At 31.5% G+C, this 25,467-nt stretch overlaps 2 protein-coding genes across 9 annotated transcripts; one reads left to right on the top strand and one right to left on the bottom strand.

The window, feature by feature from the left end:
- On the bottom strand, nucleotides 1-22,670 carry LOC124428691 (serine-rich adhesin for platelets). Of its 7 annotated transcripts, none has more exons than XM_046973044.1 (16): nucleotides 22,567-22,670; nucleotides 19,402-20,073; nucleotides 17,940-18,586; nucleotides 14,848-14,938; nucleotides 14,298-14,647; nucleotides 13,804-14,019; nucleotides 11,817-11,856; nucleotides 4,950-5,083; nucleotides 4,796-4,844; nucleotides 2,742-2,879; nucleotides 2,525-2,677; nucleotides 2,278-2,456; nucleotides 1,990-2,193; nucleotides 1,755-1,901; nucleotides 1,582-1,675; nucleotides 1-1,451 (listed from the first exon to the last, which is right to left on the bottom strand). In XM_046973044.1, exons 2-16 carry the CDS (start codon nucleotides 20,063-20,065, stop codon nucleotides 1,171-1,173), a joined length of 3,387 nt encoding a protein of 1,128 aa, XP_046829000.1. In that variant the 5' UTR covers nucleotides 20,066-20,073; nucleotides 22,567-22,670; the 3' UTR covers nucleotides 1-1,170. The 7 variants fall into 7 exon arrangements, with proteins under 7 accessions (XP_046829000.1, XP_046828995.1, XP_046828998.1 ...); XM_046973039.1 differs by lacking the exon at nucleotides 22,567-22,670 and adding an exon at nucleotides 21,281-21,403; XM_046973042.1 differs by lacking the exon at nucleotides 22,567-22,670 and adding an exon at nucleotides 21,281-21,403 and having other exon boundaries at nucleotides 1,767-1,901.
- On the top strand, nucleotides 19,473-25,392 carry LOC124428692 (alkylated DNA repair protein alkB homolog 8-like). Of its 2 annotated transcripts, XM_046973047.1 has the most exons (8): nucleotides 22,829-22,967; nucleotides 23,068-23,267; nucleotides 23,343-23,574; nucleotides 23,648-23,770; nucleotides 23,832-24,035; nucleotides 24,097-24,482; nucleotides 24,564-24,719; nucleotides 24,795-25,392. In XM_046973047.1, exons 2-8 carry the CDS (start codon nucleotides 23,160-23,162, stop codon nucleotides 25,344-25,346), a joined length of 1,761 nt encoding a protein of 586 aa, XP_046829003.1. In that variant the 5' UTR covers nucleotides 22,829-22,967; nucleotides 23,068-23,159; the 3' UTR covers nucleotides 25,347-25,392. The 2 variants fall into 2 exon arrangements, with proteins under 2 accessions (XP_046829004.1, XP_046829003.1); XM_046973048.1 differs by lacking the exons at nucleotides 22,829-22,967; nucleotides 23,068-23,267 and adding an exon at nucleotides 19,473-19,592.
- The last annotated feature ends 75 nt before the right edge of the window (nucleotides 25,393-25,467 follow it).

Below are 25,467 nucleotides of genomic sequence, written 5' to 3'. Positions count from 1 at the left end.
TAATTTATAATGTATACTTTTAATACAGTTATAAGAGAATGATTTTAAGTGTGAGTACTACACTCGTGTTTTATCTATCTCCGTTTTAAATTTATATATTTGCCTGTGACTCATTCTTTGCAAATATGTTTCATAACGAACATGAAGCCTCTCTTTCCTTTATTTCTTTTATAATTTATTTTCTTTTCCTTTATAATTCACTTTCATTTATCATCAATTTTATCATTACACATTTATTGGCAATTTTGACTAATACAAAAAATAATCAACAAAATCAATTTTCCTCTATTTTTATGATAGCATTATGTATTGTTACAATGTGTTGCTATTGCTTAATTATTTGAAAGATTGTTCATATATTATATGAAATTGTTAACTTTAATGTAATATCAATTAATGATAGCAGTAATAAGTGTCTCAAAAGCGAGCGCTCATGTTCGTTGAATATTATTAATATTCTTATCGATATTATTTTGCTTCTGGCATATTATAGAAGCTTAATAAAGTAATATATATATATATATATATTATTTTATATATATATATAAAATCGGAATATTTCTTTTCTTCCTGCAAAAGAATATAATTTTAAAGAAAGCGAAATAAAGAATAGATGTAATTAATGGCTTATTTCACTACTCGTTTTATCACAATGATTGTAAAACATCCCTAGTAATGACTTTTTAAAAGGGCACGAAGAATTCATATCCTGAGCGAACAATGGCTCATTAACCATTCTTTAGTGAGAAGCTCAAACGTTAACCGCCATTTACAGAGCGATCACGTTAGAAAATCTAATCTTAAACATTTTTATACATTACAGAGCATGTCTCACCGTATTTTCACACATCTAGTGATAGGTCCACATAGGTCGTGATTCTTGACTGGTGTTCTTCTTCCGTTTAAACTTACAAATTTTAACCACAAAGACAACAATGATCAATATTGTATACTCACGAACTAAAAAACATGAGCGCTAATTAAATTACTCTATATAACATTATTTTCTCTGCCTCTCTCCCTCCCCCCCCTCTTTCTATGTGATAAATTTATACGATTCAACTTTCCCTCAATTTTTCCTTGTCATGATGCAATTACGATGATCTACAAGTTAAGCAATAGTATTTATACTTCACACAATTTCACTGTAAAAGTGAAACATTAAATGTTTCATTCTCCACCAGATACGGTCACTTCTCGCCAAGATGTTTCTTGAGATGATTTAACAATAGTTGATGAAGATTCCGAAATATCTAAAGCTGGTGGACTGGAAGGTGGTGTAGGTGTTGAGGGCACGTCTCTCGAGTTACTATTACCTGTTTCATTTTGTTCAGTTTCAGGTTCACCATCAACGTTTGTTGTAGTTTCAACCTGAGAATTTGTAACTTTGGATGTAACTGACTCTTGTGTTCTTAACGATGAACCATTTTTAGCATTAATGCTATCCTCGCCTATATATCAATATCATTGATTGTTCATGAACATTTATAATTATGAGTAAATAACTAATTATGTTGATACCAATTTTCAAATAGAAATAAAATATTTGGTAATAAAACAAATGAAAAAATCTTCACTTACCACATGGCCTAAGAACCAAATAATACAATAGGTCAGATAGAGAAATTATACCAATTACTTTGTCATCCTCATCTATCACTACAAGTCTATGGACCTAAAAAGTATGAAATAATTTGATCAAAAATTGCACTTTTTTTTTTATATAATTATTCCTCTAAATATTTTCTAGATACCTCTGCTCTTACAATTCTTTCCATAACAGTAAATAATGTCTCATCTAATTTACAACTTTGAACACCTTCAAACCATTCGTTCCTGTGTTCATTAGCAGCTCGCAACGATACGTCTAAATTATTGTATGTCTTTTCAGCTGCTAGATTCTACATAGAAAAAAAAATAAAAAGAATAAATAAATTGTGACCATAAAGGGAAGTAATTAAAAATAAATTAATACAAGAAATGACTTACGATAACATCGAACTTGGAATAAATATTAACTAATTTTCCTTCCGCATCGATAACTGGTAATGCAGAGACCCTCCTTTCAACAAATTTTTTGAGAGCTAAAATTATGCTAGTTTCTTCCGTTGCTGTTTCTATATCATCAAAAGTTCCTATCCTAAGTTCTCTAAGCGTTTTATTAGTAAAGGATGGTTTTGGTAATTCATGAATCTGCATTTCAAAAATTAATTAATAAATTAAATTTCATTATCGTTTAGTAAATTAAATATATAAAATTACATTATCAAAACTTACATAAAGGAACAAAAACCTTAATATTCGTTTGTGTGTTAAAATATAAAGGACATTGCCAGTATCAGGATCAATTACTGGCAAACGATGAATCCTATTCTGTATTAAAGTTCTTATAGCTTCATACAAAGATGCATCAGGACCAATGCTCACTAATGGATGAACTTGATCTTTTAATACTTCTGAAATAATAAAATATTTATTTGTAATTTATATAATATTACAAATATACTTAAACAAAGATATTTACTTCTCCAAGTATCTAATTCATGTTCCTCCAATTCGTCCATTGTAACAGACGGACTCGTATAATACATTTGAAGAATTTTTATAAAATCTGTTATGGTCAACATGCCAACGAATTCTTGCCTTGCACTATCCCATAAAGGTGCAGCTCTTACTCCTTAAAAATAATCAAAGAAAAATTCAAAATCCATTCTATAAACATTATCGTTTCAAATACTCACCATTATATACAAGAGCAAAGAAGGCTTTCTTCACAAGAAGATGTGTGTCAAATACAACTAATTTTGCACTGGTCGGTATCAGATCGTAACACTTGTGAAATTTGAAAAATTTAACAAATATCTGCGACTCGTCTTCTTCTAAAAATTATGAACAAAAACAAAACATGAAGGTTTTTAAAAAATCTTCATTGATTAGTTCAAAAACTCATGTAACATCGCAAAGAATCAAGAATTGTTCAAAGGAATCAAATATCACCATACATCATCAGAGATAGATTCTTGATGATCGCACCTTTGGAAAGGATCCAAGCAAGTTCATCTTCGAGGGGTGGGTTTTCAAGTTCAAATTCTTTGATAAGGTCTTTAGAATAAACAGGATCATCTTCCTGACTCCACCAACTGGATGCAACGTGTCTGAGTGCGGCACGGATGCTTTCAGAATTGGAATAGTAATGTAAAGCTAACATTATTATTATCTATTGCCATCGTTTGTACGATCAAATGGATAATAATACACAAAATCACATAAATTCCAAAGGAAACTTAAAACTCGTTGATGAACAGTTTTAATGATTAGCAATGGTAGTAACTGATCGAAGTTTCTTTTCTTCAATCGAAGCACGTCATTCAATATGAATCGCATTATAGAAGAAGCCGGAAGACGTTTCCGGTGATATTTTGATGATAATAAAGATTCATTCAAACGAATGCTGATGTTGTTGATTACGAATTAAAGATCAACATATTAAGAGACAAACGAAACGTTCTTTCACATCTACGCGTCAGTATCAATCACTAAATAAATCTATTCTTAAATCGAGTTGCATTCTAATGTTGAGGAATATAGTTGTTGCAGGTAGAAGCACACGTCAAGCCCTAACAACACCAACAGCCGATACCGCTAATCGTTTGCTCTGGCCTTTATAATTCTCCTTCCAATTCGCAAAGTTTATCTTTAAACTCTCCCACCATTTTCACCTTCTGCTTTACTCTATACACTTGCGATATATATACATTTACGATTGATTTTCGACGATAATATTTACGAACATTGTAAGAAAAATCAAAACTATGTTATTTTATTCAAATAAAAATATCAATACAAAAGAATGTAGACTGTGAAAAGACACCAAATTAAGAAAAAAATAAAGAAAAAAAAAAGAAAAAAGAAAAAAAAAGAAACTGCTGTTGTTTTGTCTAATGCAAACTCAACGATGTTTAAAAGAATAAAAAAAAAGAAAAAAAAGAAGGCTCGTCGAACGACGATATAATTAATTAATTGAACGAGCAGAGCACTCGAGTGTAAAATCATTCCTGTAGCATCGATAAGAATAATAACTCGTTGATTATAAACAAAACGATAACAATTTATGTATCAACGTTGATATGACAATTAGGTCCAGTTTTATCGAAAATATATTCCAAATAATAGAAATTAAAAGATAACACCAATGCGAATAGAATTATCTTCGAATATTATATATTCTTCTTTGTGCTACTTTTTTCAACAAAAAAAAAGAGAAAAAAAAGAAAAAAGGAAAAAAAAAGAAAAAAAAAAAAAATAAAATACCTATCTCAACACAAGTCTCCTCTCCTACTAAACTATCGCGAACTTGGTCAGCTTCATTGCTGATGAAGCAAGTAACTGATTCGCTCAGAGCAAACATAGTTACAATATTCTCTCGATTCGTTCGTATATATACGTGTTCTGTTAGAGTCCTCGTCGTATCATTCGTGCCAAGAATAACTCAAACTTGCCAAGAAAAAATTCGACTACGTTTCGTGTTCTTAGACCTGACAAATGCGAAGCAATCCCTGCTTGTTTGCCTGTTTCCCTATTTCAAATGAAAATTCTTTGCTTTTTATTTGAATTGATACAATAAAAAATTAATAACAAATTTTTCCATTATTTTTGTTTCTTTTTTCACATTTCCTTTGAACATATACATTTACTAAAAAGTTAATTACTGTGTTAGTGCAATCATGAAATTCTTTGCGATAAGACACGTTCTTATGAACTTTTGCACTTGCTAAGGATAGCTAAATAAACTTACCAAGATCAGAGAGGGAAACCTTTTCTAAGAACGGGTCCACGACTGGTAGCTGTGAAAAAAAAAAAAAAGAAAAAAAAGATCAAATAATTGCTGCTTAATTTCACTTGATAAAGGTGAGAACGAGAGTCACCCTTTTGTAAAACATTAAACTTACCCCTCGTGCATCTCTGAAGAGTATGGCAGCGTGAGCTGGATCAAGACACGCATCTGATGCTCTGTGTGGTATCGCTGGGGTTCCTAACGATAATCTTCTCGGTCCAGGATCTAAAGAACTTCTTCTAATTGCACCTAAATCAATCATATTCACATCGTAAAAGTTCAAGATAATCTGATCAAAAATGATAAATGATCAAAAAGAGAGAGTGAGAGAGAGAGAAAAGATAGATAACATTTCTATTTCCATCAATATTCAATCAAAGATGAAGAGGATTTTTTATCGAGCATTTTCATCAATCGCAAAGCAAGGTCGATAAGGATAAAACTTATTAAGTTCTGAATAGAATTATTCGCGCGAACATAGATCTTCCTCTCTGGTTACCTTGGCTCAGTATACTTTCGTAGATTCGATAAGTTGTTTCGCAGTCAATTTCACGATGATTTGGTGGACGAGCACCCCCATCGAGACTCTGACTCCTATTACGGAAATCGTCCTCCCTTTTTCTTGGTGTTTCCTGACATTCACTTTGTCTTCTTATATGACCGAGCCTTCTACCAAAGTGTCTAATCATTTCCTGTATACCATGATGATAATTATGTGAGTGATGATGTTTCTCATGTTCTCCAGTTGGACTCGGTGAAGCTGGTGAACTTCTTCCACTTCCACCTTGTTGTTGTTGTTGTTGCTGATGAAAGTAATTGTGAATAGGAGGATGAAGATGATTCTGATGCTGCTGTTGCTGATGATGTTGATGTTGTTGTTGATGATGATGATGATGATGATGCTGATAATAATGATGTAATCTGGTCTGATGATTCTGACCACTCCCATGAATGGTATGATAAACCTGTTGATTATGATGTAGGGGATGATGATGATCCAAAAGCAAACTATTATAATTAGATGGACGATGTGATAATCGATAAGTCGAACTGACCGACCCACGAGATATTGCATTCTCTCGAAGGCAGATTTTATTACTGGCACTTTCTCCTTGATTCAAAAGTTCATGCAAAATCCGTGTATCCTGTTGACGAGCATCGCTAGATGAACTCGATGACGATGACGAATTTTTCAAATCCTGCCGATTGCTCCTAGGATTTTCATTGTTATTGTTGGAAGTATGATGAGATAATAGATGATTTAATCCGTGCATTTTTAATCCTTTATATATATATGTGTATATATATTTATATTTTTCTTTTTCTTGATTATATATAAATTCAATTATTTTTCGATCTTCTCGATATTTAATAATCTTCTTTTCCTCATTATAATCTTCGTTATTTTCAATGATGAAATATATTCGAGCTGCGGAGAATTATGAAGAATAAACATAATCGATCATTTTCTTTCAAGGTCTTCGAAAGTAGAAACGTTTTGATTTTCATTGTTATGTCTCTGTTCTGATCATTTTTCTTATAAATTTCATCTTATAAGGTAAATGATCGTGAAAGATAAATGAAGGAATAGATACACACACACATACACCTCTTGGTAAGAGATTAAAGTGATTTTTTTACAAAACTAAATTATTTTTACGAACCATCAAGAGTTTCCTAAATTTTATAAATACTTTCAACGAAAATGATGATGATGATGATGATGATGATGATGATGATGATGATGATGATGATGATGATGATGACGATGATAATGATCATGATGATAATGATGATGATAATGATAACGATAACGATAACGATAATGATAATTATTATTATTCTACTTGAAAGATTACTAATTAAGAAAGAATGTTCTTCCTAATTTCGAAGTTTCTAATTCGAGTAGTACGAGAATTCAGTAGTATGAAACATTAGTATTACAATGATTAACTATAAAATTGAGACAGGGAAGTAGCTGAAATATGAGACTAAATTATCTCGCAAGGACAAATTTACAAATCAACGAATATGTACCAAATGTTCTTATTCTCTCTTATTCATTTTATGAAAGCTTAGATATAGATTGTCGATATCGATTAATAGATATATAGGTTCAATAATACGAGAAGAAATGGTGATCGTTCATATTGCATATAAATATATGTACATACATATGATACTTTGGGTGGGCCAAAAGTATCAAGGTGATTTAAAAAATCAATTACTTTTTTGGAGACTTCCAAAAAAAGTAATTCTATTTCCAAGTAGAATTGTAATTAAATTCCGTAATTTTACAAGTTAGGCCTTATAGTTTTATAATATTAAATTAAACATTAACCCAAAACATCTCTAAAAAAAGTAATTGATTTTTTAAATTATTTAAAAATTTTTAGTATATCTAGGAACTTTTTACCCACCCTGTATATAGATATATATTACGGAAGGGCACAGCTGAGAGAGAAAGAGAGAGAGAGAGAGAGAGAGAGAGAGAGAGAGAGAGAGAGAGAGAGAGAGAGAGAGAGAGAAAATGATGATGATCTTGACCGAGAAATCTTGGCTCGTTAATTCAGCACGTGTTCAGCAATTTCATGAAGAGTTTGAAGAGTCTCAGAAAGAGATTTTGTTCATATTCTACTTTTAACACTTTTCAAACATTTTTCTTAAATTGAAATGAAAGTAATATCATACAATTTTGGAATTGTTTAAAAGAAAATGATTTGTTCTGTTAAAGAGTAAATAAAGAGATAGATATTTTCGAGATAAGAGATTTGATTCTTGATCTTGCATTTGTACACTTGTTCATATCTATTATATATTATCGAGATTATATGTCTCGGTTAAAAGAGCTTTTACGTTTTATAAGTTGGAAACTTCCCAATTTTTCGACAAGTGGGTCGCTGAAAATGTATATTTTTGGGTCATAAGAGAGAGGAACTAGGATATTCTATTGATCCCTTTTGCCAGACTTTCGAATTGAATTTTCGAATTGATTACATCGTTTCAACATATTGAAAATGAGATAAAAAATGTTTTTTTTTGCTCCATAATTTCATTCAAATTAAATAATAATTATTACAATTTTTGTCACAACAAAAATATTATGTATATATATATATGTATTTATATATATATACACAAAATATTATGTATATATATATACATATATATATATACACATTTAATTTTAGATTAGAATAAGAAACAAAATTAGATGTCAAGTATTATCATAGATTGGAAAAAAGAAGGTAAACATAAGAGATAATTTGATGTTTTAATCATTGAAGATAAGAATCGAAAGTTCGATTTATAAACGTTTCAAAGATATATCAAGAGAATAATTGCTTTTAAAATCTAATACACGTAGAAAAAGAAAAAGGAAGAGGAAAATAACTTAAATTTCTAATGTTTTTTCTTTAACTCAATGAGAGGATAAGTAATATTACGGTTATGGGTGTATTGATACCAAAAATAGCAAACCGGATTGAAGTAAGAGAACATTGACACGTGAATAAAATGTCAAGAGAACGAAGTACTTGCTATGGTAACATAATATCTACTGTACTGTTTCTTTCAAGTAAACCTTTACATGGACACAGTTCTTTCAAGGATCATCATCACAGATCTTTCAAGGATACAAGCCCCCAAGAACGATCACATTTCTTTTTCTTTTCTTCTTTCTCTTTGATTTAAAACGTATAAAAGATGTACTTACTACGATCTCGAATGAAATTGACTATAACAATATAAATAAACAACAATTAATTTATTGGATTTAATAAAAAATAATAAATTAAATAAATAAATAAATAAATAAATAGAAGCAATGAAAATAAATTCTGAAAAATGGAAACCGCTCGAGATTTCTTTCAGCAAATTTTAATATTAAACAATTTTTTAAAACCTCGTTGATATACATATGAAATACCTAGGCGGTTTTAAAAATAAATTACTTTTTTTGAAATTTTTTAAGTTAATTTTTGTCTCAGATCGTAAAACTACTAACCTAAAAAATCTCGAAAAAGAATAATAGTTCTTTAGAATAATCTAAGAACTTTTGGCCCACTCTGTATATACATATATACATGCAATAACTGCAGTAGAACATTTTTACTTATGTATTACTTTACATAAGCTTTTTGCAGAATTGTTAATGTAGATGAGAAGGCAACAAAACTGCCGGCTGTCTATTCTCAGAAACGTGTATGTATGTATATGTGTGCTATCTACAAATGTAACGAGATCATAATTGCATCATTTCTACGTTTTTCCATATTTCATCTTGGTCGGAAAACTTTTTTGTCGTTGAAATAAATAACTCGTGTGGAATATATTAATAAAAAATAAAATGGTCCTTTGATCAATTCGTCGATAAAAATTCATCAATAAACGACATTTTCATGCACGAATACATTTTATATATCGAGAGTATTGTTTTACAAGAGGTTCATATTTCTTTTCGTTAGAAAATTTGCTACCGTTTGCACATAACTCTGAATTATGCGAAATTCGTGACAAATAGTATACATATGTAAAATATATATACGACGTAAAAAAAAAAAACAAATAATAATAATAATAATAAATCTTTAACTTTTCACCACTTTTTCTTGCCCTTCTTTGAAGAAAAATTATCAATAATAATGAATTTAAAAAAAAAAAAAAAAAAATGTAAGCAATATTTTTTCGATTTATAATTTTCCTTTTCTTTCTACGAATAATATAAATAAAAAATAAGTTGCTCATATAATAATTATCATAATCCCATAAAGGTGACTACTCATTTAGGACACGTCGTTACAGCAGAATCATGCGGATGCGTCAGCGACAAGAGACTGCAGTAGCAGGATGGAAGGGATTAAGTCAAAGAAGATTCTTCTCGCGTTATGTCGTTATTCTTGTCTGTTTTTCGTATGTGCTTCGTATTCTCTCTTCAATGAGAATAAAAAGAAAAAGAAGACATAAAATAATTTTGTATTTCAAAGAAGTCTAAGAACAGCGCGTTAAAGAACTATTTTCATTTGCTAGTCGTTCAATGCGACGTTCGTTCATTGGTCAAGGTCACAGCCGATGACAAGTACCTTCCTTGTTTACTATTTGAGAACAAACTAAAAGCTAACATAGTTATGTGTTTACGTATAATATAGACAATTTGCGAACATGATCTACCTTTTTAATTGATTTTAATTATTATTATAACGATACATATGTTTCCTTTGGTTAGGTTTTTTTTATGGTTTATTCCGAACGTACGACGTAGAATTCGAAACGACCTAGAAAAAAGAAGGAACACTCTCTCTTTCTCTTTCTCTCTCTCTCTCTCTCTCTCTCTCTCTCTCTCTTAATAAAACCTTGATTGTAAGAACGTTTGCAAAGAGCAGATGTTAAATAAGAATGTTGTGTGTGTGTGTGTGTGAGAGAGAGACGAAAAGATGTAAGACGACAAAAGGGGAAAAAAAGTGGGTGAACGTTGCAACGTCTATATACAAGAAAGAATATAAGTTATTAGATTCCTCCAATTTCTCACGTTAAAGAGCATAATTAAAGAAAAATGCACCAGTGAGACACTAAAACAATGACATACTTTCGTATCATAAATATAATAAAACCGGGATAATGAAAAATTATTAAATTTATAGATTATAGAAAAATCGTATGTTAAGGTTATATCGAAGATTATGAAAAAAAATAACATCGATATTTATGCATACAGATTACATTATTTTTTTCTATCACTTAACTGTTTTTCAAAATCATTTCAATTCTCGAAGACCATCCAAAGACATTCTGTGATCGACTTACATTTCCAAAATTGTAACACGAAGGAGCACAACAAGAAGACGTAAGACGTAGATTTATCTTGAGAAGACACGTTCTGCGACAAGATTTTTAAGAAGCATAGAAAAAAATTAATTTCTTTTTGTTTCTATATAGAGAATCAATTTCACAATTTAATGCCACAAATCTCACGAAAAATCATTAAATATTAATTATGTACACAAGATTAGAAAGAAAAGCGTCAGGTCTATATTATACCAAGTGGCCCCTTAAGTTTCATCTTCGTTTTCTCTTCGACTTCGGCTTTTGACGAAAATACACGAACCTGTTTTCGCTTTCAATATATCACTTTTATTCCGCAGTTCAATCGAATTTTTCGTTCAACGATATTGGAAGGGATTCGTTTAAGTATTTGGAACACTGTGTTCGAACGTAATACAAAAAGAAAGAAAACAAAAAAAATCTTGAGATTAACTGAGAGTAAAGGAGAACTCGGTTGATAGGACTAATACTTTTTAACGAATCACAAGGATCGAGAAGGCGCCACCGGCAGAGACTTAACCAAACGAATCCCGACTATACACCCGTTAGTTAGAAAATCGCGCGCTCGTGACTCGAAAGACTTGAGAGAAAGAGAGAGAGAAACTCATTCGATTCCTCCTCTCAACCCTCTTTCTACTCCATTACTTCTATCCCCACTTAATCCGCAATGTCGTCAATCTTTCAGTTCGAAAATGGCGCATTTTTCAAATCGACCAATCTCATGCATACTACTCGAAACAAGAATTGAACAGATACGCATAATATAGAACGAACCAATCGCCAGTAATTGCACGTGGTGCCGCTAAGCGGAATTTTTTGGAAACGTTTTGAAAATTTGTTAATTGATCCACGTGATTCTTGAAACCACAAAAGCGCGGCAAATGATGTATATATACACATAAATTACCATATTTTTCACAGCTGTCTATTTCGTCCTCGTCGCCGTTGTTTTTACAATGATGATAATGCTCGATAAAACTAACTGCGTGTGTGCGAAAGTTTTTTAATGTACATATCAATCGTCATCGGTGTTATCATTTACGCCGTACGGTAATATCTCACAGTAAAGCTAACGTGTAAATATGTATGTGCGTTAAATAGAATATGAAGATTATTTGACGTCATTTTCATCGTTTTTTAAAGTAGTATGCAAATTACTCACCTTGTGCAGCTACCTGTGCTTGATGTTGGGCTGCTGCTCTCTGTAATGAAAAAAAAAAGAAAAAACTGTTAAAAATTCCATTCATTGATCAAACAAAATAGAGAGAAAGAAAAGAAAATGAAAAAATTATTTAAAATTGTAGAAACTATGAAAACAAAAATTGTATTGAAAGTGAAAAATGTTCTTTTTGTCATTGATACAAGAAAATATAAGAAGATAACTTTAGGAAATACATTTTGCAAAATCAGACGAATGCCAGAAGCTTCTAGGGTCTTGGAATCCAAAGAGCGACTTCTAGGTTTTGGGGTAAAATAATCGTCCCTCTTGCCACTTTTAATCCATCGAAAATAGGATGACATATTGAATTCTCTTATATTTTTCAGACTATCAATGAGAAGTCTTGTTCAAGTTTCTTTTCAGCAACTGATCTAAATGAATATGTTTATTGGACTAAACTTATGCTGTATTAATAAGCTAATATCTCGTTTCACTAGCTTATTAATTAAAAATAAAGACAAGAAAAAAAAATAAGAAATAAAAAAGAAATACACTTATTAATTACTACAATTAAAACACGATGCTAAATTCCGAAAAATTTCGAATATATAAACATAAGCGTGTTATCGTAACATGTGAAATAAAAAAAAATTAGATAAATAAATTTTAGTCTTCCGAACAAAAATATATATATTACACACTCGTACATTTTATCATTGATAAAATGTGTAGGCATAGGCAAACGTTCGTTACTTCGGCTTATATTAAATTAACGTAACATCAATTAAGAATCATCGAAAAAAAAAGCGATACATAAAATCAACTCTTTTTTTAATACTATAGGTTATTTATACCTCATAGTTAGATAATAATTTATTTGTGATTTCTTTTTAAAAACAATATGTATATATATCTTTTTTAATCTTTTTTTTAAAAGCAATAGAGAACGTTTTCAGTTCTTTTCTCATTGAAAAAAGAATTTAAATAATTCCACACGTGTCCCAACTTATACAGTCAACTAAAGAATATCGAGTCATCAGATGACCTTTTACCCCGAGCAGCGAAACGTGTAGAATAACACGACTTACGCGTATTTTACGTTGGCTGACTCGTTAATTTTTTTTCTTTTTATTATTATAAAACCTATTACAGAATTCTACCTACTGCAAGTTTTCACGTTGAAATAGATGCACATAAGAACGGGAGGATTTTTAACGCAACGTTATATCATAATTGATGAATAAGAAATTCTAAAAGAGATAGATATGAATACTAAAAATGTAAGAGAACTCAGATTTAAAATCGATTGAAAAAATTCACTGAGATTTGAAGTTAATTTTTCTTAATACAGATTCATTACGAATGTATTAATTTATTTTTTTTTTTTTTTAATATATAAAAATAACTAAAATTAACGTCTTTTTTATATTTTAACACAAACAAAAAAATAAATAAATAATTAAAAAAATATCACTGAACACACTATAACGGATTTCGAGGAAAATGTGAATACATATTCTGTGATTCGTGAATATGATTTAAAATCCCGATATTCCCGAGTAGGTATAACTGTACTCAGTGTAAATGCGTGTTGTTCTCTCTCCGTCTCGGTTCTCACTACGCATCGCTAAAATGAACGTGATATAAGCGGGAATATTACTCCCACCAAATGACGTGCTTGCTTGTATGTACATACATATGTATACTTATGCCACGTATACTTTTACAGACAACTAGCTAATCGAGTTTGTTTAAACAGTGTTTACTCAACGAGTAAATGTAAATAAAAACCGTTTGGAGAGAAAACGATATCTCGTATTGCAGAAATCGTGATATTTTGTTGATCAAAAACTGTTAAGAGAAATTCATTTTTGGCATTAAAATAAATTTTTGACAAAATTTATGTGAAAGTACTACTAACAAAATTTATGTAGTCTCTTGTGCATTTGTTACATTTTAAATAATAATAATAATAATACATATAACTCACCGCTTTTCTTTTATCCTCTGCACTAAGAGCACTATGGCTTCTATGTCTGATCAAATCCATAACTTTGCTTACAGGATTCCTGCTACTTTCAGATCCTGCTCTAGGTCTACTACTTTGTTCTTTGGATTCTCTAGATTCTCTACCATCTCTATGGTGTTCCTTTTCGGTGTGTACATCACTCGATGAGCTTCCATGCGATCCTCTGTGAAGGGAATGCTAAAAAAAAAAAAAAAAAAAAAAAAAACGTGTTTCAATAGATATCTATAATATCGACGAATATATTACAAGAAAAGATTTATTATCTGTTATCTTCTTTCTGATTAAAATTTCATCTTATCAATAGATACCAATAATACATTAATATGCAATTCTGATATTCTATATATAGAATTATAATATGCAAATTCATTTTATTTCAACTGTTTAAAATGTCTATCATAATAATTAATTGGAAATTTCATGAAATTTGATATTGAAAATGCATTAAGATATACCTGCACAGCACTCTTCATGTTTGCAATAATACTAGGCTTTCTTTTACTGGCATCAGACTTGCTCCTTGGTCTGAAGGCATCGAAGAGAGCTGGTTTTCTTGTAGGACTAGCTGTGTCATCGACTGTACCACCACCGCTTCTTCTACGTTCTGCACTATTACTTCGACTGTTGCTACGACTAGTGGATCCTGAACGTGTACCTGAAGCCTTTCTACCACCCTTACTCGAGTTGGACGAACTGGACGCTGAAGGTTCAGGATGTTGTTGGGGAAGTGGAGTGGATTTTCCTGATCCTGGTGCACTCCCAGGTGCTGGTTTTCTAATAGGTCTTGAATGAGAACCCCAGGTACCTAAACACAAATATTGCTCATCAATACAAGGTCCATTTTAAATAAACATCCTCAAAATATATACAAAATAGTTAAGATTTAACTTGAATTTTCATTATAAAAATAAGAAACCTTGTGTTTATAACTTAATATTATTTTTAAGAAATATATATATACTGAAGTTCTGTCATACAATTTATTATTAGTTAATTCAAATTTACCTGCTCTTGGCCTATGGCCTTGTTCATTAGAAGCTTGATTAGTATCAGCATCTTCGGTAACAATAGTTGGCAATGGCTGTGAACCAAGTTCCTAAAAGCAAAAAAGAGTATTATCTAAGTACGGTAATAAGACTTTGGGAAAACTTTGAAACACTTAATCGATTTATATCTATTATAGAAGTACATAGTTTTCCTGTATATTCCATAGTAATCTTCTATATGAAAAGCCATTGTCATATTCTGTTCAGAACATAGTAATTCGTGCATATTAAATACCCACATTGTAGAGATAAAATCCTCCAAATTCTAATATACAATTTGTGAGTCTTTGTAGTCGGCGGTAGTTCGATCTACAAAATCTAAACATGGTGTCACTTTGTAAAATGTCTTGCAAACAATGTGTGTGTGTATGTGTGTGTGTATGTGTGTGAGATATCCTGTTTCATTGAAATATTAAAGGATAGTGTCCCAAGTTATACCAACAGCAAAGAGAGAACAAAAAAATGATTGTCTTTTATATGTAGCATTTGCTTGTTCAATGATCCAAGAGTAATAAGATAAAAAAAAATTTTTTTTCTTTTGCAATAAAATAAGTATCTTCTTAAAAATTCAAATCAACTAACTTATGTCATTGATGTATAAAAAAATCTCTGGAATATTTAAAACTACCTTATAAGTTCCATATTCAGGACAACGATCCAAGTAAGGGACAAGTGAATATTTTCTGACTCTTCCTAAAGCAACCGATGACATAATAAACCAATTAAATAAAAATTAAAAAAAAAAAAAGAAAAAAAAAAGAAAAAAAAAAGAAAACTGCACTTATACCCGAATGTATTCGTATAACAAGAGTCATGTACCTATCGAGAGACTCAGATATTAACTGCCGATACGAATATAAACTCTTAGGGAAAAAAAATGTAGAAGAATATATCTATGTATTATCGCGAACTGAGATCTTTTCGTCATTGGTCGATATCGATAATATTTCCACGGATGATCGTATAATCATAATGTTCGTTATCGACTTCTTAGAGATTACGATGGCGGAGAGAGGCTATACATATCTCTGTTGTCTATTAAATAAACTATACAACATCGATATTTATAAAACGATGAAAATATAATAGCGATTTGATTATTTAATTATAAAAAAAAAAAATCAAATCCATTTAGTTTTCTTCTTCCTCTTCTTCTTTTTCTTTTTCTTCTTTGATAGAAAAACATTGAGAATGAAATATATCTAATCTCCATTTGTTTTTTTTCCTTCTTTTTTTTTTCCTTAAGACAAGGATAACTCTTTCATAAATGGCTAAGCTAAGAATGTTATGCTATGTACATAACTTATCTATTATGTACCTATATGTGATGACTCGTTATGAAAAAGAGTGAAATAGCGAGTAGTGTTACGATGGTAAATAAAAGATTTGCAATTACCGGAATTGTCAAATTAGCAAATTAAAGAGAATAGCGTTAAAGAATTATTTGATATCGAGACGAGATTAAAAATTTCATGGAATTGTAGAGAAGAGTGAATAGATCATTTGTGAAAAATTTACAAATGAATAAACAATATTACAAAAAGAAAGCAACGACTTGGGACACTATAAAATAAAGGGGGAAAAAAAAGAAATAAAAAAAAAAAAAAAGAAAGAAAGAAAGAAAAAGGAATGCTATATTATCAGAAGGATCGTATCTAATCGAATAAAAAAAGCCTTCATCTCAAAATGGATACCATACTTTTTAATAATCTCAAAAATAAATATATCAATTATAAATGTCTTGCGCTCTACCATCACACGAAAAAAATCATTTCTAATTCATAATAAAGATGGAATGTAACGATCAAGATGTTATATGCTAAAATGATGTTTCGTCACATACGTACGCACGCACACACGCGCGAACACACGACACGCACACGCATACGCACGCACCCACGCACAAAATAAATACTGACGAAATATATCGCATGCCAGTAAAAAAAAGTAAAAGTGAATATATATCTCGTTGGATAATGACATTGATTTCATTTCTATCAATTGCGAAGTTCTACGAATAACCTTCCCCTATATATAAATTATATAATCTCTCTCTAATATCTGATGATCGTTGAGAAATATCAAAATAGGAGAATACATTATGCTTGATCGCCTAAGCCAAATACTACATACCAAAACAATGATTTTTTCTTCAACCAAACAAAATAGTAAGGGGTGTGCCGCTGTTGGTAGAACTTGGCGTAATGTTCTGAAATATAAAAGAGAGAATGTGACATATTTTCCGAGGCTTTACTTATATGAAAGGGAGAGAGAGAGAAAGAGAGAGAGAGAGAGAGAGAGAAAGAAGGAGTGAAAGAGAGGAAGGGAGGAAGAGAGACAGATTTTGTGTATTCAGTGTTAATGACGTTTTGAAGATAATATATGTATGTACCTAAGTAAATATACAAATGCATAACGAGAATTGTTACGACGTGTTGTGTTACTATTCATAATAATAATAATAATAATAATAATAATAATAATAATAATAATAATAATAATAATAATAATAATAATAATAATAATAACAATAACAACAACAACAACACCAACAACAACAACAACAACAATAGCAATAATATTAATAATAATAATAATAATAATAATAATAATAATAATAATAATAATAATAATAATAATAATAATAATAATAATAAAGATATAGCGAGACGTGGCTTTTATCTTTGTGCAACTCTTAAAGTAACGATCGAGATATAAATAACATTTTTAAATATTTTTTTTGTATCTGAATGACACCCATTGTTCTTTCAAATGTATTTTACTCATTCCTAATATGAATGAATAACTTCGAATTGGAACGATCAAGTTATAAATTAATAAATGGTACGTTCATTATTATTTTGTTACTTTACCATTAATTGATTAATTAATTAACGTTTATCTACCTTCCGCCGAACACACATCGAGCCTAATCCGTCGAGCTATATTATTAAAAATCGACGAAAATATTGGCATAATTATAAAAATTCGTTGAAAAAAAAGAAAAGAAAAAAAAACGAGAAAAGAAAAAAGCATCACATCAACACTCACCTTTCTCTTCCTCTCCTGTATGAAGTCAACCCTACGCACCCATACTTCCTCTGTAGAATCATAATCAAGAGTGCTAGAACTACTAGCTTGACTTTTCATTTCTATCAAGCTACTGTCAAAGAATCTCTTGTCCAAGTGTGGACTTGGTAATGGACTAGTTCTTGAGAAGGTCATACTGTTAGAATAAGATGGAGGATCAGTAGCAGGAAAAGTCATTCCTGGACCAGTAGTATGTCTTCTTCTAAGAGGTGGTTTCGTTGTGGACGTTGGTGATGTTACTGTTGTCGTCACAGTCGACGTGGTAAACCTAGAAGTTGTAACTGCTGTTGAAGTTGGAGTTGCTGTGGTCAGTGTAGTTGTCGTAGTCGTTGCCATAGTTATAGTTGTCGTTGTCGTTGTCGATGATGTCATCGATGATGTTGTCAGAGTCACCGTTGTCGCCACCATTGTGTTAGCGGATGTTAATGCGGATTTAGCTTCGGAGATGCTCGAAGATTGATTCGATTTGAGATCAATTCTTTCCGAACTTGATCTTTCTGAAGATGTTGGACTCGAACCTTTCGAAGAGATGCTAGCTTCTCGAGTATTTTCTTGGGATTCTTCGTTTTTCGCTTCTTCTTTCTTGCTAGTTGTTTCTGCATTTTTACCTATAAAATCATCCGATACAATATTATTTTAAATATATTTTTTGTTATGTTTTATGTTATTTATTGACTTTTGTTAAATACTGAAAAAAAGTGAGTCATGTTTTTTTTTTCGTTTTGTATGATGAAGACGATGATGATAAGAAGTATAGCAAGAGATTTACAATTTTTATTCTCTATAAATAAACCACGTAGAATCTACATGTAGAATATAGTAGATCAGCGTTGTTGCCTAAGTGGAGTGACTTTTTGCACTTGTAGGACGGCCGTTGCCAAACGAAACTAAACGAAGCTAAAAGACCAGCGGTGTAACGCTAATCTTAGCACTCGTAGTCGAACGAGCTCTCTCGTAATAGCACTTTTCTCCTCTCCCTAGCGAGCTCTCTTTAATGGCCGAACCTGAAATTTCGTAACTTCGTCTTGGTCTCGCTTTTCTCGTTTAATCGACTTCCCCGCTAATATATATCTACAGGGAATGTTTTGACACGCACTATACTTGAATCATTATGAATCTGCGCGCGCGCGAGAGAGAGAGAGAGAGAGAGAGAGAGATCGCGATTAAAAGAGATACGAATAGCGAGAATAAAGAGTTAAAGGAGCAAAAGTGAGCTTAATTGGATGGTATAGAGATAATGTTGTAGTTCGTAGAAAATAAGAATGTTGTGTTGCGCTCGTGAAGAACTTGTAAATCACGTGCTAGCATGAGACATGATTCTTGATCAACAAGAGAGAGGGGGAAGAGGGAGAGGGGGAGAGAGAGAGAGAAATAGAGAGATGATTATATGAGGAAATAGAAACCAACAGTCTCTCTTTCTTACCTTCCTCTGTTTCATATTCATCTTCCTCTCTACATTCAGATAATCTTCTACCCCAAGGATAGGGACTATGAGTTTGATTTCTTGATGGTAGCCTATTGACATGAGAGAGAAAATAATGATGAAAGAAACTGTCAACTCCATCCGAATCCTCGCCAGAAGATTGTAGCATATCCTTGAGGGCAGCCAATGAGGTAATAGTATTATAATTGATAGCCGAAATGAGATCATCCTCGATGTCACTGTCATCGGTAGTGTCCTCATTCTTATTGGTCATCGTTTCCGTCTGTTTCGCTGCTTCCTGATCGAGACTTTTACTTGGCTCGGTTTTCGGAGGTTCCGTCTTATCCTCCGAACTAGTTTCAGACTCGTCTTCGGACGTACAACTCGAGGTACTCGAACTCGATGATTCCTCGTCTTTTTTAGTTGTTTTCGTTGTCTCCTCGTCGTCGGATACCTTACAATTGACTTCTAAACTTTCGTCCTCTTCGTCATCACGCGTTACTCGTTTCTCTTTACAATTGTCCACATTCTTAGGCAATATCTCATCGGAAGAATTTTTCGTCAGGATTCCTTCCGATTCTACGTTCATATTGTCACGATTAGCGTTGTTCTTATCGTTGACATCGCACGAATCCTTGTTCCTTTGACCGTTGCTATCCTCCATCGAGAATCCTGATTGAAAAAAGATCTTTTTTAAAAATAGACTCCTTCCCTTTTAACAAACTAATTTCTTTCAAATGGAAACATTTAATCGAAACGAACTGTTACTACCAGCCAAGACCATTTGCATCGTACTTGTTTAGCTAATGAAAAAGCTGACAAACACTTTGGCTTTCTTTCATGATACCTTACATTGGCTCGAGAGAGACTCCTACGATATATGTAGTATGGTACTGCGGAGAGAGTCTCGCTTCTCTAACATACGAAGAATTTGTTTAGTCATCGCGCTTTGAGTGCTGTGCACGTATAGAGTCAGTAGTACATACTTATGAGAAGATTACAAAATCATACATCACGCGCCAAGTGGATCATCGGAAATCAATATGATATCGAGAAATGTTGTAGACGCTCGTATAGATCGCGTGTCACGGATGTTTGACAAGTTTTTTTATTAATCATGAAATACGAGAACGATTACGTGTGATCTTTAATCGATTTCTGTTTTCTTTCTTTCTATTTTCTTCTTTTCTTTTTCTTTTTTTTTTTATTTACCTTGCTCTAATTAATGTACGAATTAATTCACTGAACGATTAAGATACAATAAAAAAGAAAAACAATACTCGGACGTTATTTTACGATTCTTCAAAAGTTCTATTTTATTGGAAACACATAATAATAATAATAAAACTCACCTTAATAATGGAAGTTAGAGTAGTCCAGAAAGACAGTAAGTATATACAAGCAGGAAAAATCTTATAGATTCGTGGAAAGAGATAACGATCTTCTTTAAAATCGTTTTATCGGCATCTCATGTATTTCATATATATATACTATATATATGTATATATGTATTTGTGTATATATCACTGTAATTTTCGTCGATTAGAGTCGGTATAACAGAAAAATTTGTCGAGCACGAATTTAAATTACGCGCCACGAACCATCGAACAGGAGCGTCTAACAAGTAGTTAAATATGTATATGTAGTATCTATCTAAAGTATTTCATATTAAATAGTAATCATATCCGACTTAAAAAAAAGGCGTTTCCCTTTTTCTTTCTTTTTTTCCTATTTCTCTTTGTCGAACGTAGAAAATATGATAAGAAAACAATCAAAGAGATCGTCCTTTAGAATTCTTAGCAAGAGTATTATATTGAGGTTAGATTAGATTTTCGTTGTAGACGTAAGAAATAAGGAATCTTAGCCGATTAAGTAATACCATCACGAGTTTGATCCTTTCTTGGAGTTTCAAACATCGATGTTACACTTTTGATTTCTTGGTCCTTTTTATCTTCGTCCTCGATATTCCTTTGCGTTGGAAAATTACGAACATAAACAGCTGTGCGCGCTCGTAGACGCTCGCCAATACTCGTAAACACTCGGCAATGTCCGTTGACGTTCGGAACGAGATGAAGAATATTGGGGACTTTTTCGGTGTGACGGCGGTGTCTATATAATTATATTTCTTATTAACAATTTTTATTGCAATCTTTGATTATCACAATCGAACGTTATTCCTCTTCTTCGTTTATATCTTCGTTTCGATGAAAAATAATTAATCTTCCAAGATGTAATATATATATGAGAAAAACGATAAGAAATACGTTAACGTTTCAAGTATATTCTTTTTGATTTTACACTTTTAACATATCAACGAATCGACCGTTGATTTAGGCGCGAATTTCCGTTACATCCTTTTGAAAGAAAAAAAAAGAGTCGCCGTCGAATGAACGAGAGCACGCCTCTCCCCAAAAAGAATTAAAGAACGTTCGACGCGTGCTACCTTCCCCTTGTCCACTTCTCTTTTAACAACCGGCTGAACTAGAACGAGAGAGAGAGAGAGAGAGAGAGAGAAATGAACACGTCGAAAGGGGATGTCTCGATGCGGAAGAAAGGATCGATGCGTTTTCTCGTCTCCTTTCCCCCCTCTAGCACGTTCTTAGCGTTAACCGGCACGTTGCCGGAACGACAAACGGCACGACCTTGAAGCTAAGCCGAGCGCATCCGTATCAACGCAATCGCGCACGTAACTCGAGCGATCTGACTCCTACACCGTTCTTTTTCACCAAAATCGAATTTACTAATGGTACATATGCATGTACATATATATGAAAAGGGAAGAAAAGAAGGAAAGAAAGAAAGAAAGAAAGAAAGAAGATAGTAAACGAGATGAAAGACAAGTAGGATTAATTAATTTGTCTTTCTAATACGAAATCCGCACTTTCAGGAATCACGTCCTTCAAACTGAACATAAAATGGTCGTTCGGCCGGTCCAGTTTTTTCGCAAACCGTAAAAATGATAAGCGACACACACTTTTTTCCTTTCGATCGTTCTAATTATAATGATAAGACACGTGAGATATAAAGATAGAAAGAGAAAGAGAAAGAAAAAGAGAGGGTGGGAAGGAGGGAGGGAGGGGGAGAGAGAGAAAGAAAAAGAGAGAAAGAGAGAAAAAGAAAAAGTGACAAACAAACGCGTTTTTTCTTTCTAACGAAAGAGATTACCACAAAAGTGTGTGCTGTGTAACGTGGCGATTGGATCGAAGAGAAGACGCTTTTAGATTGACATCTCTCCGATCCTCCTAGTAGCGCTGCCGAGAGCAGACTGATACACCACTCTCTTTTATTCAGCTTCACGCGCGCTCTTTTAACCACTCTTATACAATTGCGCTGCGCAAAGCGTTGCACATTTTACCCTTTAAACGGAACTCCCTCACCGGCCGGCTGTTAAATGCTGCCATTTGCAAACGCCAGGAGCGCGACTAGTTATCAAATAAGTTTTTTTTTCATCTCTCTTTGTTTACTATTTATAATTTCTTTTTGCTAAAAAATTACAAATTTTATGCGAATCATTTAACTCTTATTAATGAATACAAATGTTATGGCTTCACAATTTTTGTCATAATGTAATCTTACGCATGTTTCTTAGATATTTTCTAATGTGTATTATTTTGTAATAAAATGAGTCATGCCATTTTAATATTCTTCCTCGTATCGTCATCATAGGTTATGAATCGTATGATTCCGTAACACGTGAATCCATATGTGCTCTTAATTTATACTAATATAATACAGCAAAGACTGATGAAATAGTTAATATGGAACTGGGGAGTAAGATTATAATGAAGGGCGCGAGAAAACAAAAGCGTGCATACCACAGACTTATTAAGGATATGAATATTAAATGTTGTGATAAGCCTATGAAAGTTAGTTCTTTTGTTAATTCTATCATTAGAAGTAATCTTTCTTTGGATTCTTAAATTATATTTTTTGTTTTTTAGAATATACTGATTTGCAATGCAGGATTATCAACTGGTTTTGATAAAGTGATGTTACAAAATATCGTTTCTCCTATAATATCTAATTGTGAATTCATCATGCCGCAAGGACGATCTTATTGTTTCATTAAATGTCAGTTAGAAACTGATGCTATTGAATTGTACAATAAAATACATGGACGTTTTAAATTGAATGGTCAAAATACACCGTTGTATTTGACATATACTGAATCAGGTATATTACTTAATAATGCTTTCATTAATATTCAATGTCTAAGAAATTAAGTATTGTCTTTTGTCTTTCATAGTACCAAATTTATATAAGGATACACGTGATTCTGTATTACCACCTGGTCTTAAACTAATAGAAAATTTTATAAATGAAGAAGAAGAGAAATCTTTATTGAACATAATTGATTGGACAGAAATGGGTAATAATATTAATATAAAATATTAAAGTGTTTACGCAATATATATTGTTTTTTCTTTTAGGATCTTTTTCATCTGATCTGAAGCAAAGAAAAGTAAAACACTTTGGATATGAATTTCAATATCATTCAAATAAAGTTGATCCTAATTTACCAATTATACCAATTCCAGAAGAATGTAATTTTTTACAAGATTTATTTAAAAAACATGGATGTGGAGCATATGACTATGATCAACTTACTATCAATCATTATTTACCTGGTCAAGGTAATCATAAAAAAGATGGCGTTGTTTTTATCTATACAATATTTGTCTTTTTTATTTTAAGGAATACCTCCACACATTGATACACATAGTCCTTTCGAAGATACTATACTTTCTTTATCATTGAGTTCTTCGTGTGTTATGAATTTTAAAAAAGGAGATATGAAAGTCGATGTTGTTCTACCTCAACGTTCATTGTTAGTTATGACTGGTGAAGCTCGTTATGCATGGACACATGGAATTTCTTCGAAATATAATGATTTAATTGAAACTACTAATGGAGTTATGAAACAAACGCGAGGTGTAAGAACTTCATTCACATTTCGCAAAATACGAACAGGTCCTTGTTCTTGTATGTTTATAGAATACTGTGATTCAAAGAAGGACTCCTTTTCTTCTTTTGTAGACAATAAGTCAGCAGCAGAATTAGAACAATCTTATGTACATAAAGTAAGTAAAATTTATTATTAATAGATTAAATTTTTAATGTAATTCATTGTAATTTTCTAATCATATAATAAATATTTTTAGGTATATGATGAAATCTCAGATCATTTTAGTGAAACTCGAAGTAAAGGCTGGCCTAATGTAATCAAATTTTTAAACAGTTTAAATGATGGTGCATTAGTAGTAGATGTTGGTTGTGGAAATGGCAAATATCTTCAAACAAATGAAAATATTTTTAAAGTAAGAAATGAATGAATATATATAATATTGTATTATTGCAAAATTTGTATACTATTGTCAATTTCATTTCTACAGATTGGCTGTGATCGAAGTTTTAAATTAGCAGAAATATGTAGAGAACGAAATTTTGAAGTACTTTTATCTGATTGTTTACATTTACCATATAAAGACAATTCTGTAGATTCTGTGATAAGTATTGCTGTTATTCATCATTTGTCAACTCAAGAAAGAAGAAAAAGAGCAATATCTGAAATGGTACGAATACTTCGACCATATGGTAAATGTTTGATCTACGTATGGGCAAAAGATCAAAATAGAAATTCCAAGCAATCTAATTATTTAAAATATAATACAAATAAGAAAAATGAAAAAGAAAATGATAAATGTATATTACAAATAACTGATCAAAATTTGTTACTTCCTATACATAGAAATCGTACAGAATTTACTCACAGCGATATGCTTGTACCTTGGAAAAAAAGAAGTGGTGATAATTTTCTTAGATATTATCATCTTTTTGAAGAAAAAGAATTATCAGAATTATGTTCAGAAATTCCTTTGGCATTGATTAAGAATACTTACTACGATCAAGGTAATTGGTGTATAATTTTAGAAAAGAATATATAAGAGTGTATAAAAATAAAGATACCAAAATAAAATTGTTTTTGTAGTACCTATTTTGATATTTGTACATACACATATATATAATATAAAAAGCTTTATTTTTATACATAAATCATTTTGTTAC

This window comes from Vespa crabro, chromosome 13 (genome assembly GCF_910589235.1).
Source record: "Vespa crabro chromosome 13, iyVesCrab1.2, whole genome shotgun sequence".
NCBI classification, from domain to species: domain Eukaryota; kingdom Metazoa; phylum Arthropoda; class Insecta; order Hymenoptera; family Vespidae; genus Vespa; species Vespa crabro.
Note: the sequence above shows the minus strand (reverse complement) of the source record. Positions and strands in the feature narration are given on the sequence as shown.